The sequence below is a fragment of the Balearica regulorum genome, chromosome 1, assembly GCF_011004875.1.
Source record: "Balearica regulorum gibbericeps isolate bBalReg1 chromosome 1, bBalReg1.pri, whole genome shotgun sequence".
Taxonomy (NCBI): Eukaryota; Metazoa; Chordata; class Aves; order Gruiformes; family Gruidae; genus Balearica; species Balearica regulorum.
Window position 1 is genome coordinate 184942181 of NC_046184.1, and position 13128 is coordinate 184955308.

At 35.5% G+C, this 13128-nt stretch overlaps 1 protein-coding gene across 1 annotated transcript in view; it reads right to left on the reverse strand.

Annotated features, from left to right (window-relative positions):
* The window catches only part of VWA8 (von Willebrand factor A domain containing 8), a 196699-nt gene that overhangs the window by 159938 nt on the left and 23633 nt on the right, over nt 1-13128 (reverse strand). The window contains exon 5 of the mRNA XM_075741750.1: nt 1801-1968. Coding sequence (XP_075597865.1) covers nt 1801-1968 — 168 coding nt within the window. The remainder of the gene's footprint in view (nt 1-1800; nt 1969-13128) is intronic.

Here is a 13128-nt window from a genome sequence, read left to right on the forward strand (position 1 = left end):
AGCAAGTTATTCCAAAATGAACATAGACAGAATACTTGATTAAGTGCAGCTTTCAAGCCTTTAGCAGTTTGACTGAAGACCCCACAGATGGTCAAAGCTGAAAAGATATCATTACCACATTGTTGTCACAAAGAATGGAAAATAAACAGACCAGAAAATATATTTTACTCTAAAACATTAGAATTGGGTTACCATGAGTAAGTTGGTTTTTTTCCTTCCTTTTTCCCCCCTCTTATAACTGTAAGGGAGACTAAAATCTGCATTTTAAAAGTTTCATTTACAAATTATGCTTTATTACAAGCAATAATACAGAACTAAACTCTAAATGTTGTATTTCACTTGTTGCCATGTAAAAGATTCACTGCATACAAAAAATGCACTCTTTAGTCTGCCCACATCACAGTTAAGTCTCCCTTGAAACCATACATGAATACATTTCCTGCAGACCTAGATGTACAATAATTCTTCACACAGAAGAGAAAATGAACATTAGCTTATATAATACAATATTCCCCAAACAACAAAACAATATTAGATTTAGTATCATAGCAAGAGATTTATTTAATTCATATACTATTAGCAGTGTGCCTGAGGCACTCATTTGGAAACATTTTATCATTAGAAAAGTGTTAAAAAGGAAAAAAAGAAAAGAGGAAGATGCTTTGCATAATTGCAACCAAATACTGTCTATGTTTGAAATCTCATTTTCAGTCTTTAAATACAATTACATTTTAAAAGCTTACTTTTAAGATATCATAATAATGCTTCCAACAACTGCATCTACTAATTAAATACCATAAAAATGTTTTTGGAAAAGGCGTGGATCAGAAAAATTATAACCACAGATGAGAGGCATAAGAAATAATGATACATTTTCAGAGATCCACCACAGTACTTCAGCATAGTTGGCAACTTCATACAATTGGGATCAATGACAGAAGGCTTATTGCAGATTTTCTTCCCATGCCACATGGGTCTGAATTACGTACCTAAGCACAGTTAGGTTCGACAGACAGAAACATGAGCGAGCAAGGGTCAGACTGTTATGAGAGACTGACAGGTGTGTGATCGGAAACTACAGTACATGAAAGTAGAGATGCAGAGCATTACTTGAAACTGTCTAATGAAATGTACTGAGGTCTCCAAAAGCCTGAAAAGTATCCACTCGAATTTAAGTAGTAGGACTCAAAGCCCAATAAAAAGGCAAGTGGCTAAAGCAGCAACAGCAGCAGACACTAAAATCCCATTTCCTATCAAAAGAAAATTCTATAACCATTTTCTATAATTTAAATTGGCTGTTTACATATACTTTTGTAAATTAAAGGCAAGACAGCACTGATGAATATAGTAACGCCCATCTTAACCTCATTCTTTTGTATCTTAACATTTTAAAAGCATAGCAACAAGGCTACTGCAATGTTGAAGCTTTATCTGAACTTTATGGGAACAACTTCAACTTAAACCTCTTTTCACAAGTATATTTTGGTTACTCTCATATTGTGGCTTTCACATTTTAGAAACATACAGGCTTCATACAAGGTTAACACTGACTACTCTCTTTCATGTGGACAGGCAAGATACAGATGAAAACTTTTTCATGTTGTTGCAAGCGGTAGTTTGACTTCTTGCATAGGATGAAATAGGCAAGGTGAAAGCTATGTTATATGCCAGAAAAAACATAGAAACCTTGGTGAGATTTCCCCAATTTGGCTCGTAAGCACTCTCCCCTTCATAACGGTCTTCCAGCACTACCAAGAACAGGAAAAAAAAAAAAGCAAAATCCAAACAGTATTTCCGTACCTGCAGAAGTTTGTCGTAACGCTCTGCAGACATGAGAAAACGACCATCTTCAAGCTGCATTTCCCTATTCTCCAGCAAATTGTTTAATACCGGCAGGACGTTCCGCTCAGCCTTCTCCAAACCTTCCAGCACAAGGATTCTGCCTTCGGTAGCCGCACGAACTGCACCCTTTTCAAAAATAAACCCCCCCAATATTATAATAGCAATAAACATTACATATCTCATTAAATCCTGCTGAAAAGAACCTCCAGGTGCTTCCCTAAACAGTATTTTTTTCTGTAAGAATCAATAAGATGCACATCAGCAGCGACCAGGAAGACTGACAGTTAAATGCCTTAAAATTCCAGCTCATGAATGTGTAGCACTGTTATCTCCTAACTGTTATAGGGACTGACAGAAACAAGTTCCAGTATTTTGTACCAACAGAATAAAATGTAAAACCTTGCAGACATTTTAGTGTATACCCAGTATATATCAATATGTGGAACCTTTTATTTTTAGTATTGTGTAATATTTTTTATTTGCAGGTACTTTAACACCATCTAACAATTCTGGTACAGCTATTTATACAGAAAACAATCAAGGTGGTTTTACATGTTTACAATAATATTAAAATATTTAGAAAAAATGTCAGGTATTCCTTTGGATTGCTCTGGTTATGCACCAACGTAATTCATCCTCAGTACAGTCTGACTAGAACAAAAGTCTATTGAAACCACACATGGAAGATAAAAACAACAGTGTTATAAATAATCAGATGTTAAAAAATGTGTTAAGATTAAAAAGATTCAGAATTATATCCCCTGACTGAACATGGTCTTCTACAAAACCAGAATAAAAATGTAGCCATTAACTCGATAATCCTTTGGAGCCTTGTGGGATAGAAAGTTATTTATTTTCTCTATTTCATTTCATTAGTTGTTTATATGCGGCTGTTTACTTAAGTGCATAACGTGGAGCCAAAATGTAAAACTAAACTCTGGTGGTGGTAATTTTGTGCAACTTTCTTGCAGTCAATGACATTCACTCAGGTAAATTAACTGCACTTCATATCTAATATTCACAATTACTGTCCAGTAAAAGACTCTGAAATTCAATGCATTCTTGTCAACTTCCAATTTGCAGAAGTTTAATCAGATAATAATGGGGCAGGTTTAGGCACAGGCAACATTTAGAGGCACCAAAGAGTCTTCCTTTGCATTCCTATTACATTTTAACAAAATTGTAGTCACAAGCACAGCTGCAAAGGGAGAACAAATGAAATCTCTTCCCAGCATGTCTCCTACAAACTCCTACAGAAGAACCTGTCATATGATGCTAGATGGAAATCTCTGATGAATACAATAGATGTCAAAAACTAGGACAGACAGAAAGAAGGAAGATATGAGAAAGAATAATGAAGAGGTACCAGAATACAAAAACAACAAGGAAAAAAGAATTACATATGAAAGCAGATGTGTAAAGGACAAAAGCATGAGCATGAACTAGAAACAACGAACAGTTCAGCACAACAAATGAATTGCTACATGGTACAAATCATACAACAGAATCACAGATCCACCTGAGACAACACTAAATGATAAGACTAACTAATTTAGATGCTTCTTACATACATTATAGAAGCATAAATAACTACTGGCAAATTGGTCATAATATAAGCTTTTCACATTGGTATTAAAATAGAAATAATTCCTGTATCTAATCCGGATTCAAGCAAATATTCCTGAAAAAAGGCACTCAGAAATCCTGGTACACATCTCTAGATCAAGTTCCCTTCTCTGAAAGACATCCTATATAAGCAAGTAATAGTCCTCAGATTATTGCTCTTCCACTGTATCTTCAATTCATTGTAAAAGCAATCAGTATGTGAGTTGATTTTCTTTTTTGTTAATTTAGCATATCATAATCTACCTACAGGCAATATAAAATTCCTCTCTACTCATCCCATAAAATTTGTACAAAGGACAAATTTTGTACTAACATTCTTCTCTAGGAAGGTCACTGGACAAGTCAAAAATCTGCTCCAACCTGCTTGAATAGAAAACCTGAGTCTCCAGTGGCCAGTCCAATACCTGGCACGAACAAAATGCTATTTTGTCTAAATGCAGTTTGGAGATACAGCCAGAATATTCTTTAACAAACAATTTATTTGCCAAGTTGGTTGGACACTGCATATTATAAGTCTATGAAGACTTTATGACTGAGTTTTACTAGTCAGAGGAAAACACACATTCTGTTCATATGGTTTCAAAATATTTTGAGTATCCATAGAATCTTGTTGACTCGTGTTGAGACACGCACTCCATGGATGAAGGCTTGCTGAAGTAACAGGCTTCCAGTATCAACATAAATCTCTCTCCTGGGTTTATACATGAAGACAATCTGCTGTAGGGATATACTGCAAATATCCGGAGGTATATACCAATCATTCACTTCAAGAAAGAAGATGCTCTCCATTAGCAGTGCAATCTTGAGAAGCAGCCTACTACGCTATGTTCCCTGCTGATCATCATCTTAAAGGATCAAAATATAAAAAAGTAAACAGTTTCCTGAACTTGGAAAGTATTTGAAGTTTTTACTCAAAATTCTATTTCTCAATACAGAAATATTTCAAAAGGTATGCTACACATTGTCTTTGCCTATCTATAGTTACCTTTTATAATCAGCTTCAAGAATGGCTGAATGCACAACAGTGGCTTTGCACTTCTTAATCAAAAGACACCCCATAACAACAACAACATCCCCACCACCCAGGTGTTAATTTACTCTGATTTGCTTTCCTCCAAATTTTGCTCCTCATATCTTCAAAGCGCATCTGAAATATTGGAAATTGTCCTCAAAAATACAATGAAATAGATGCGCAATTCATCTACTTCTGAAGTTCTTGCGTTAAATAGCATAAAGTCTGCTGATAAGACCAAAACAGCTGCATATCTCTGGCTGAACTATGATATTTCTGCATTCTGGTTGGTAATGAGTAATAAGTTTTTGCAGTAAGCTAGGGATAGTACAAGGCATCCTCTAAATCATCATTTCAGTTTTATCTGTGTATTGATGGATAGGTATGGAAACTAAAATGCATTAAAAAATCAGAGGAAGGAAAGTAAGTTTGCAATCTGTCACTGAAAATCATTTTTTAAAAATGCTTCCAAAACACAAATCTTCATAATTCTATAATGAAAACCCAGAAATAGCTGTGCTGCCTCCCTCTCTCACTAGCCTCATTTGTTCTAAATGTTTAACATAAAACATAATTTGACAGGGGAGACTCATATTGTGCAACCCCGATAACAAACCTGAGATTAAAAGTATTAATTCTTGTTAAAAGGCCAAGAAGGATTTGTTAAATGTTTACTTTCAGATTTATTCTAATTGCAGTGAGGGATCATTTTGCTCATCAGAGGACGCTGCTGCCTCCCACGCGTGCTCCTAGGGCACGAGAGGATGGTAACGTGGATACCTGCTCCAGGGAATACCTGCAGCTACCACAGGCCAGGAGCAGAACCCCTTCACATGGTGCTGCTCTCATACTATTATGCAAAAAATACGTAATGCAGACTGCTTACCCTGGTTTCACACCGCACCTATAAGAATATATTTTTATCTTTAAAGGCAAAAACACCTTAGGAACAAGATAACCCTAAGTGGACTTTCATCATCTTTCCTGTAGCTGAACCACAGTTAGTTCCTCCACTTGAGCAGTGCACAATACGACAACTGCAGAAAGCTGTATACCCCAATTTTGACATAAATCACAGCGTATAAGCATATGGATGAAGTGTCAGAAAGGGAAGAAGGACAGAAAAATGCTCAGCACAATGGACATACTGAAATGCACAAACACCAGAGAAAGGAGGACATTTTTATAAAGCTAACCAAAATAGTTTGTAAAGGCACAAGAAATTTTAACAGTACAGCTTAAAATACCAGAACAGAAATGGTGATTGTCTTCTTTTGGGAAAATGCTTATCATAAACCAGAAAATTCTGGTTTTCTGAGGAAAAACTTCTTCACTTTGAGGGTGACTGGCACAGGCTGCCCACAGAGGTTGTGGCATCTCCTTCTCTGGAGATAATCAAAATCCGCCTGGACGCATACCTGTGCAACCTGCTCTAGGTGATCCTGCCGTAGCAGGGGGGTTGGACTAGATCTCCAGAGGTCTCTTCCAACTCCTACCGTGCTGTGATTCTGTGGTTGCCCTGAAATCAGTGAGGAAGGTTCTTAGGGAACTCTAAAGGGCTTTAATTTTTCAAACCTGGGCATCATTCTGAATATGATGTGCAGGCTACGTTTCGGAACTTTATTTAAAAAAATGCTGCCAGAAATTGTTGAACAGTAATCAGTAATTGTCTTTGTTTCAGGAGCTACCTCAAGATAAGTTTAGGTTTTTTGGGTTTTTTTAGAAGACGACTTGCCCCTGCTCTGAAAACTGGATCCCTGTAATGACATCTCAAGCACAGCAACCATAACTACAACATGGAAAAACAACAGAACAAGTAGCTCAGTGAACACAAGAACTAATGAGGTAAGGTTTCCCTACATCTGCAGCCTACATTTCAGATGTCCCTTCCAATGCAATATCTTGTTCCCACACCCGCACAATATCCCACACAAACTCATCCACCCAAGTTTTTCCATTCACTCCTGTATCTCATAAACATCCCAACAATGTAATGTCCAGATGTCTTCTTATGGTGAAAATAGATCCTTAACGACCATCTGGTAAAGACAACACAAAACTCGAACTGGTTTTGAGCTAACATGATGCTGATTGGCTGCAGCAGGCTAACAGAATTTGAATGATTAAATCCATGGTGCAGCCTGTCTCCCAGGGATGGGAGATAAACATTAATTTGAGTTCCTGTAACCTACCAAGCTTCCAAATATCACAAAACTCAGAGGAAATTGATATCTTCTAAATTTCTTTCCATGGGTCAAATACAATTAATCACATTTTTAAAATTTAAATCATTAAAACTAACCAAGAAGTAAAAGATACCAGGAAAAGAAATTACAGATTCAGAATGGAATATGCTATGAGCTTTTACTCCTCATTTTACCGCCGGGGAAGGAAGAGGACATTGACCAAGACTTGTAATTTACTATAAGTGCCTCAGGTTATTCTTTTAAGAAGATGCAACAGAACTAATAAGATGATCAAATTTTTATAATACTTATATGGAAATAGCAAATTATCTAGAAATTTAGAAACAGTCTAAAGATAGATGTACAAACAGATGTTGAGGGCAGTGAAGCATATAAGATTTTCTCCTATTGGGGAATCTACTTTGCTAGATTTTAAAAATATCTGTAAACAGAATGTCTAATGGTATGCCTCCACCAAAGAACACCTTTCAACATATTTGTTCAGTTTTTAGGCCTCTTAATTCCTTAGTAATTGTTCTCCCTCATGAGTTGAGCAAACAGGAAAGCTGTTGAGCAATGCTGAAATGGATGACTATTTAATGGACTGAAGTGATAACATACTTCCTCCAAAAATAAAAGTATTGTCAAAAATCAGTAGAAAGACAAAGTGCTATTAAAAGCCATGTTCAAACAGTTTCAAAGCAACAATGTAAACTTTTTATAAAAGCTTAGTTATTTCTTCCTTAAATATTTGTAAAATCTTGTATTAGTTGTTTAAAATAACATGTATTTAATAAAAAGGTTCTGAATGTATAATGCCATTCAAAGATGAGATTACAAAGAGACCTACTGTTCATCTAAAATGTGTATTCTCATTTTTGTTGCAAAATTTTTACTTTGTAGATGACAATAAACTATAGTTTTGCATTTAACAATTTAGGCTACAAATATACCGAGCTGCATATATTCCAAATGCAATGTTCAGGTTTTATAAAAATAAATGTAATAGTAACTAATGTAGTTAGTCAAATCAAAAAAGTAACTTAAGAACTAAATAATTCAACCTTTGTCTCCCTCTGTAATGGAGGTTGGGGGGCTTACATCTTCGCTATTCAGCCTACCTCCCCGCTGAGTTAATCAAGTGTTTTCTGGGTGGGTTTTACAGCTAATTTTCCCCCTTGAGGCTAGCAAAATTACAGGGCAGGTTGCATTTAATACAGTTATTCATGCCTTTTTAAATTAAAAAAAAAGACAGAGAAATCACAGTATACCAGAGCATCATCAGCCAGACTAGTTAGTGCCCAAAGAGAGACTCCAGCTGTCTGCAGCAGTTAATGTTTGAGTGAGGAAGAATGGCCTGAACTGGTGAGCACTTAATTCATGATGCAACACCATGGCACAGAATGAAAAGCAACTAAAAAAGAAACTACCTGAATTTATTGAAGGTTCGAATCAGAAAACTAGGCTAGAAAATTTTACCCTAGGAGGGGAATCAACATATGATAAGATCATAAATACGTTTGTGTGACAAGAACTGAAACAGTCTTTCATTTCATAGTCACCAATTTTAGCTTCCCCAGTCATTGATTTCTGCTTCCTCCACACGATTTTTTTTTTTCCTTTTTTGAACTACCACATGTCAAATGACCTCTTTTATTTCCATCACCCCTTCCCCTAACATGACAGTCAGGTGTTTTTGCAACAGTGCCTGCAAACTGTATTTACAAGAGATGATGTCCCCACCTAGGCAGAGTCTAGCCATTTTAGCTGCTTTACACCAGATATATTAGTACAACAGTACGTTTACTACAGGTATGTGAAACATTTTGCATCCTGGGAAGAGAGCAGGCCCAGGAGCAAGCAATCTGAGTTTCTGAACAGATTTTCCAGCGCAAATATCTGCAAAGAAAGAAACTTAGGGGAGGGGTTTATCTTCATTCTATACAACTCTTGTCTTCTGGTCAAGAATAAAGGAGATGGGTTATTTAAATTTTTCTTCCTGATGAGTAGCAGAATAAAAAGGAAATTGATAAACTTGACAGATATCTAAAAATGATGAAGTTACTTATCACTTGTAAATCACTTTGATTCAGAGCACCATCCATGAAGTCCATATTGCCTATGAATGTTATGACCCCACATATTACAAAGTATTGCCCCTTCCTGCGTTGTAGGAAATACTAGCTGAAAAGAAAGTGGAATATGTATGTAACAGACACAAACATAAGAAAAAAAGAACTCCACATCTTTGACTTTAATCTATAAGGAATTAAAAATACACAGTCCTAATATTTCTCACATTATATCACAGATTTTCATCTATAAGCCCTCTACATGAAAACAAGATACCGGAGTCAGAACTGCTAACCTAACAAATCCAGTTAAATGCCAACACTTTTAGAAACATAACAGAAATACTGCAAATGATTAAAACTAAATCACTTCTACGAGTTAAGAGGCTGCTATATAAAAGTCGTTATCATCCATTTTCTTTTTAGATACAAGATATACTATGCCATTGCCATTAAAAATTAACTTCATCCAAATACTCTTTTTCTAATTTTTTCCTCTCCCCCCCCCCCCTTTTTTTTCCTCTTTCTCTGCAATGTTGGACACAACAAGAAAATTAATAGTAACAACCACACTTCTGGAGCACTGCACAGCTTGCCTCTTCCTCCTGCAGACTTTGCTATCTAGCTCTCTGTACCAGATAGACAGATATTGCAGCGACAGTCAGTCAACTAAACTACACTTTCTGACAATGCCTTTCTGTGGCTAACTTACCAGCTCATCAAAAATCTGCTGTCACCTCCAAGGTAGTCAGTTAATAAGTCACACAATTACACAATTTGCACTCACTGGTTAATTTTTTTAAAAGCTCAATTATTCTTACCCATCTCTTTGCTAGGGTATAGAAAGAATTTTTTTTTTTTTTATATGTATACACAAACATATATATAGACGCATATACACACACTCTTAAATATGATTATAATTTCACTCAATCTCATGTCCCATTTTATAATTCTCTTTCTAATCTTTTTTGATTAAAAGAAACCAAACTTAAATCTGTTTAGTGCTACTCCAGGGGATTTCATGTCATGTTCATTTTACAGACAGAATAGTTTAAACTGTCATTTCTGTCACTCTGGGTGTTTCATAGATTACTACATGAAGTCTTTCAAGCCATGGTAGAAGATAATTTTTATGGTATCTCTACAATCAATTTTACATTTTATCATTGTATAACTTATGATGCTGGTGCAGTTAGGCATGCAAAAGGATTCTATTAAAATGAGTATGTTTACATAGTTCAAAGACCAAAAGTGAGTCTAATTCTGTATATACAGAAATGACAGTGATATACACACTTATCCACTCAGTGGCCACAGCTTAAGTAGCAAATCTTCAAAAACATGACATTGTATTTGTAGTTTTTCAATGCATAACCATACAATATTTTTCTACTTATTCCAACCTCAGTTAGTTTGATTGTCCCGAACAGAAAAGACCGTACACTTAATAAAGTGGTCTGTTTGGGAAGCTTGTTTCATATAATGCAAAAGCTTGAAGATGCAGGGTGACCAAAACTGGGCATTCCAAGCAACATTATTTGTGGCACAATCCTGGAGAAATACACTTCTCAAGCACTAACAAAATGGCTTAGTTGCTCTCCCAGTTGCATCCACTACATTAAAATAACATAGGATTTCCTTAGATGTAGTAAGTAATAATATAGGAGGCTGTAGTATAAGAGTTTAAACCAGACGTGTGCCTTTTAGAGCTCTACACACATGATAAAAAGTAAAACTGCATCAGAAATGGAAAAAAAAAAAAGGACATAAAAATACCAAATCTAATTCCTTAATTTTTGAAAATACAACAGGCTGATCTTAAAATCTTCATACGGGTTCAGTCAAGTTGGTGGCTCAACTGCAGAGTTACAAAAACAGAAAACCACTCTACAAGATAAGCTCTTCTATCAATAAAAGCAAAATTTGAAGCTGCCATTTAAATATTTAAGTAAAGTAATTTTAACTGATTACTCAATACACAACATAATTAACCCATGCAATAAATTACAGAATAAAACCAAGAGGTTACTTAATTGTCTCAGTAACAGCAATAATGACATTTCTGAGGCTTTTAACAGTGAATTAACAGCTGAAAACCAAAATTAATTGCCTGAGAAACAAGAAACAGAATTTTCTGCTGTCGGTACTTGAATGAAAACAAATAATTCACCATTACACCATTATATGTCCTTTATTTTAGACAATTTTAATTACGAATTAATTTGATAATTCAATGTTTACCTTTATTTCAATGGTCCTCTATCTCTGAGGTTAATAACCCCTTTTTTTTTTCTTTTTCCCCCTTGTCAGATATCTCTTCCAACTTCCTATCTCCAAATTTTCTCCCATTTGATTCACTCTCATACTAAGAAATGCTAATATGCAAGCGTATTTGATATACTGGCCCTTCAATATACATTTCAATAAGGAATTTCAATCACTGCTTCCAAATCACCATCTTCCAAATCTATCTTAAGTAACTAACTGCAATCATATTCAGTAACTTCATGTTAAAATGTATCAGATGTTTTGAAACTTCTGAGATATCAATTTACAGTATTTAATCTGTCACTATTAAATGTAGAGTTATAAACAACCATAATATCTTACCAATCACTCATGGACAATTTTGCAAACCTTTGTGGGTCTGCAAACCCGATGATTCACTATATTAGAGTTATTTCTGGTAACAAGATGCCAGCTTTCATTACAGTATATTATTATTCAAAGTATAAGATAACTACATTACTGTATTATGACTTGCATGCAAAGAGCCTCATCTTATCTTAAACAACAGCTAAGTTTTATTTGACCCACAGAATTCATACAGTGGATGTTCTGGAAACCAGGCTTTCAAGCTTTCAAGTCTTCTCTTGGGTGTCATGAGGAGCAAGCACGAGATTCCACAGGAAGGGAAACGGTATGTAAATCTGAAAAGCCTAACCTGTGTTTTCTGTCCCTCGTATGAGTTCCCCTTCCCTACGGTAACCCAAGCTCTTTTGGGAATATTTTGTAAGGCTACCTACTGACAGACTTCTCTGTCTTGAAACAGTTCACGGTCTGGGGTTTAAAGAGTAGTGTCTGGCTTTTGTAATGTTTTGAATTGATACAGCCATCCACAAACCTCAAAATCATTAAATGAACTAATTAAAATTCAAACCCCAGTGTAACCTGTAAAATTTTACTCCCCTTTTTTATTGAGCTATAATTAGATCTGTGATGGTGCTAAACATAACTATGTACTGTACTTTATGTGCCTTTAACTAAAATAGAGGGTTAGAAAACTTCAGCTGGAACATCACTATCTGAAATTCATCTTCCATGTTTCCAATATTTTAAAAGTGCTCATCTAAATACCAATGATTTATTTTCTTATTTTCCTTTCAGAGCTTAAACATACATTGGTTACATATGTAATGAGTAACACATGAACTAATTTTAGTACTTCAGTATCTTGCTAAAGCAAAGTCTTGGTCTAAAGTACTGCAGTGCTAGATTCTGGTAAAAGCCTTTAAACTGAAAATTTCCAACAGATTGAGGAACAAAAGTAATCTTAGACCTTTACCTTAGAAAGCTCAAAATAGACTGTACAAAGTGAAGCAAGCTGTCTCGTACTTACATTAGGATCAAAGTCTTCAGACAAATACAGGGTTAACAGACCATTTCACATCTTGGTGAGCTCCTTACAGTCCCCGATAGAGTGGCTCTTACAAATGTTAGTTAACTAAAGCTCTTACACCAGGGGTAATTACCTTGACCGTCCCGTAGCAAGCGTGAGGATAAGGCTGTCCATAACAGCAGTGAGACATGGAGCTAACATGAGTTAATGAGTCAAGCCCACAGCCTATAGAAATGCTCTTATCCTCTGGTAAATAAGAAGCCATTTACAGCCCTAATCCACAGTACAGTACTTTAAATTATCTCATACTGTGCAACCCTCATATTTCCAGACAAGCATGAGATAATTTGAAGTCCTAGAAGTAGCTAAAAAAAAAATAAATTATTTAGATCACTTGTTATCCTTCATTCTGAGGATCTTCCACCAAATCACTCATATGATGGTGATATCATTAACCACTATAGCATCACCAACTGAAAACTTGTTTAGATAACACATTTAAATTCACACTACATCAGAGGAACTGATCCACCCTATTTAATTTGAAACCTAACTTGTACACAAATTTTATGTATCTAGGAAAACAGACATTCTAAATGAAGTGTAAATTTTGCCTGCATAATCAAAAGGGAAGCATGCCGTTGATAACTTACAAAGAGAAATCTTACCTAACCTAAGTCACCCTGTGGTGGTACTAAATCAGCTAATGGGTTTAATGGGTTGGGGCAATACTGATGGCAGGAGTGTTTAAATCAACATTTTAGTCCA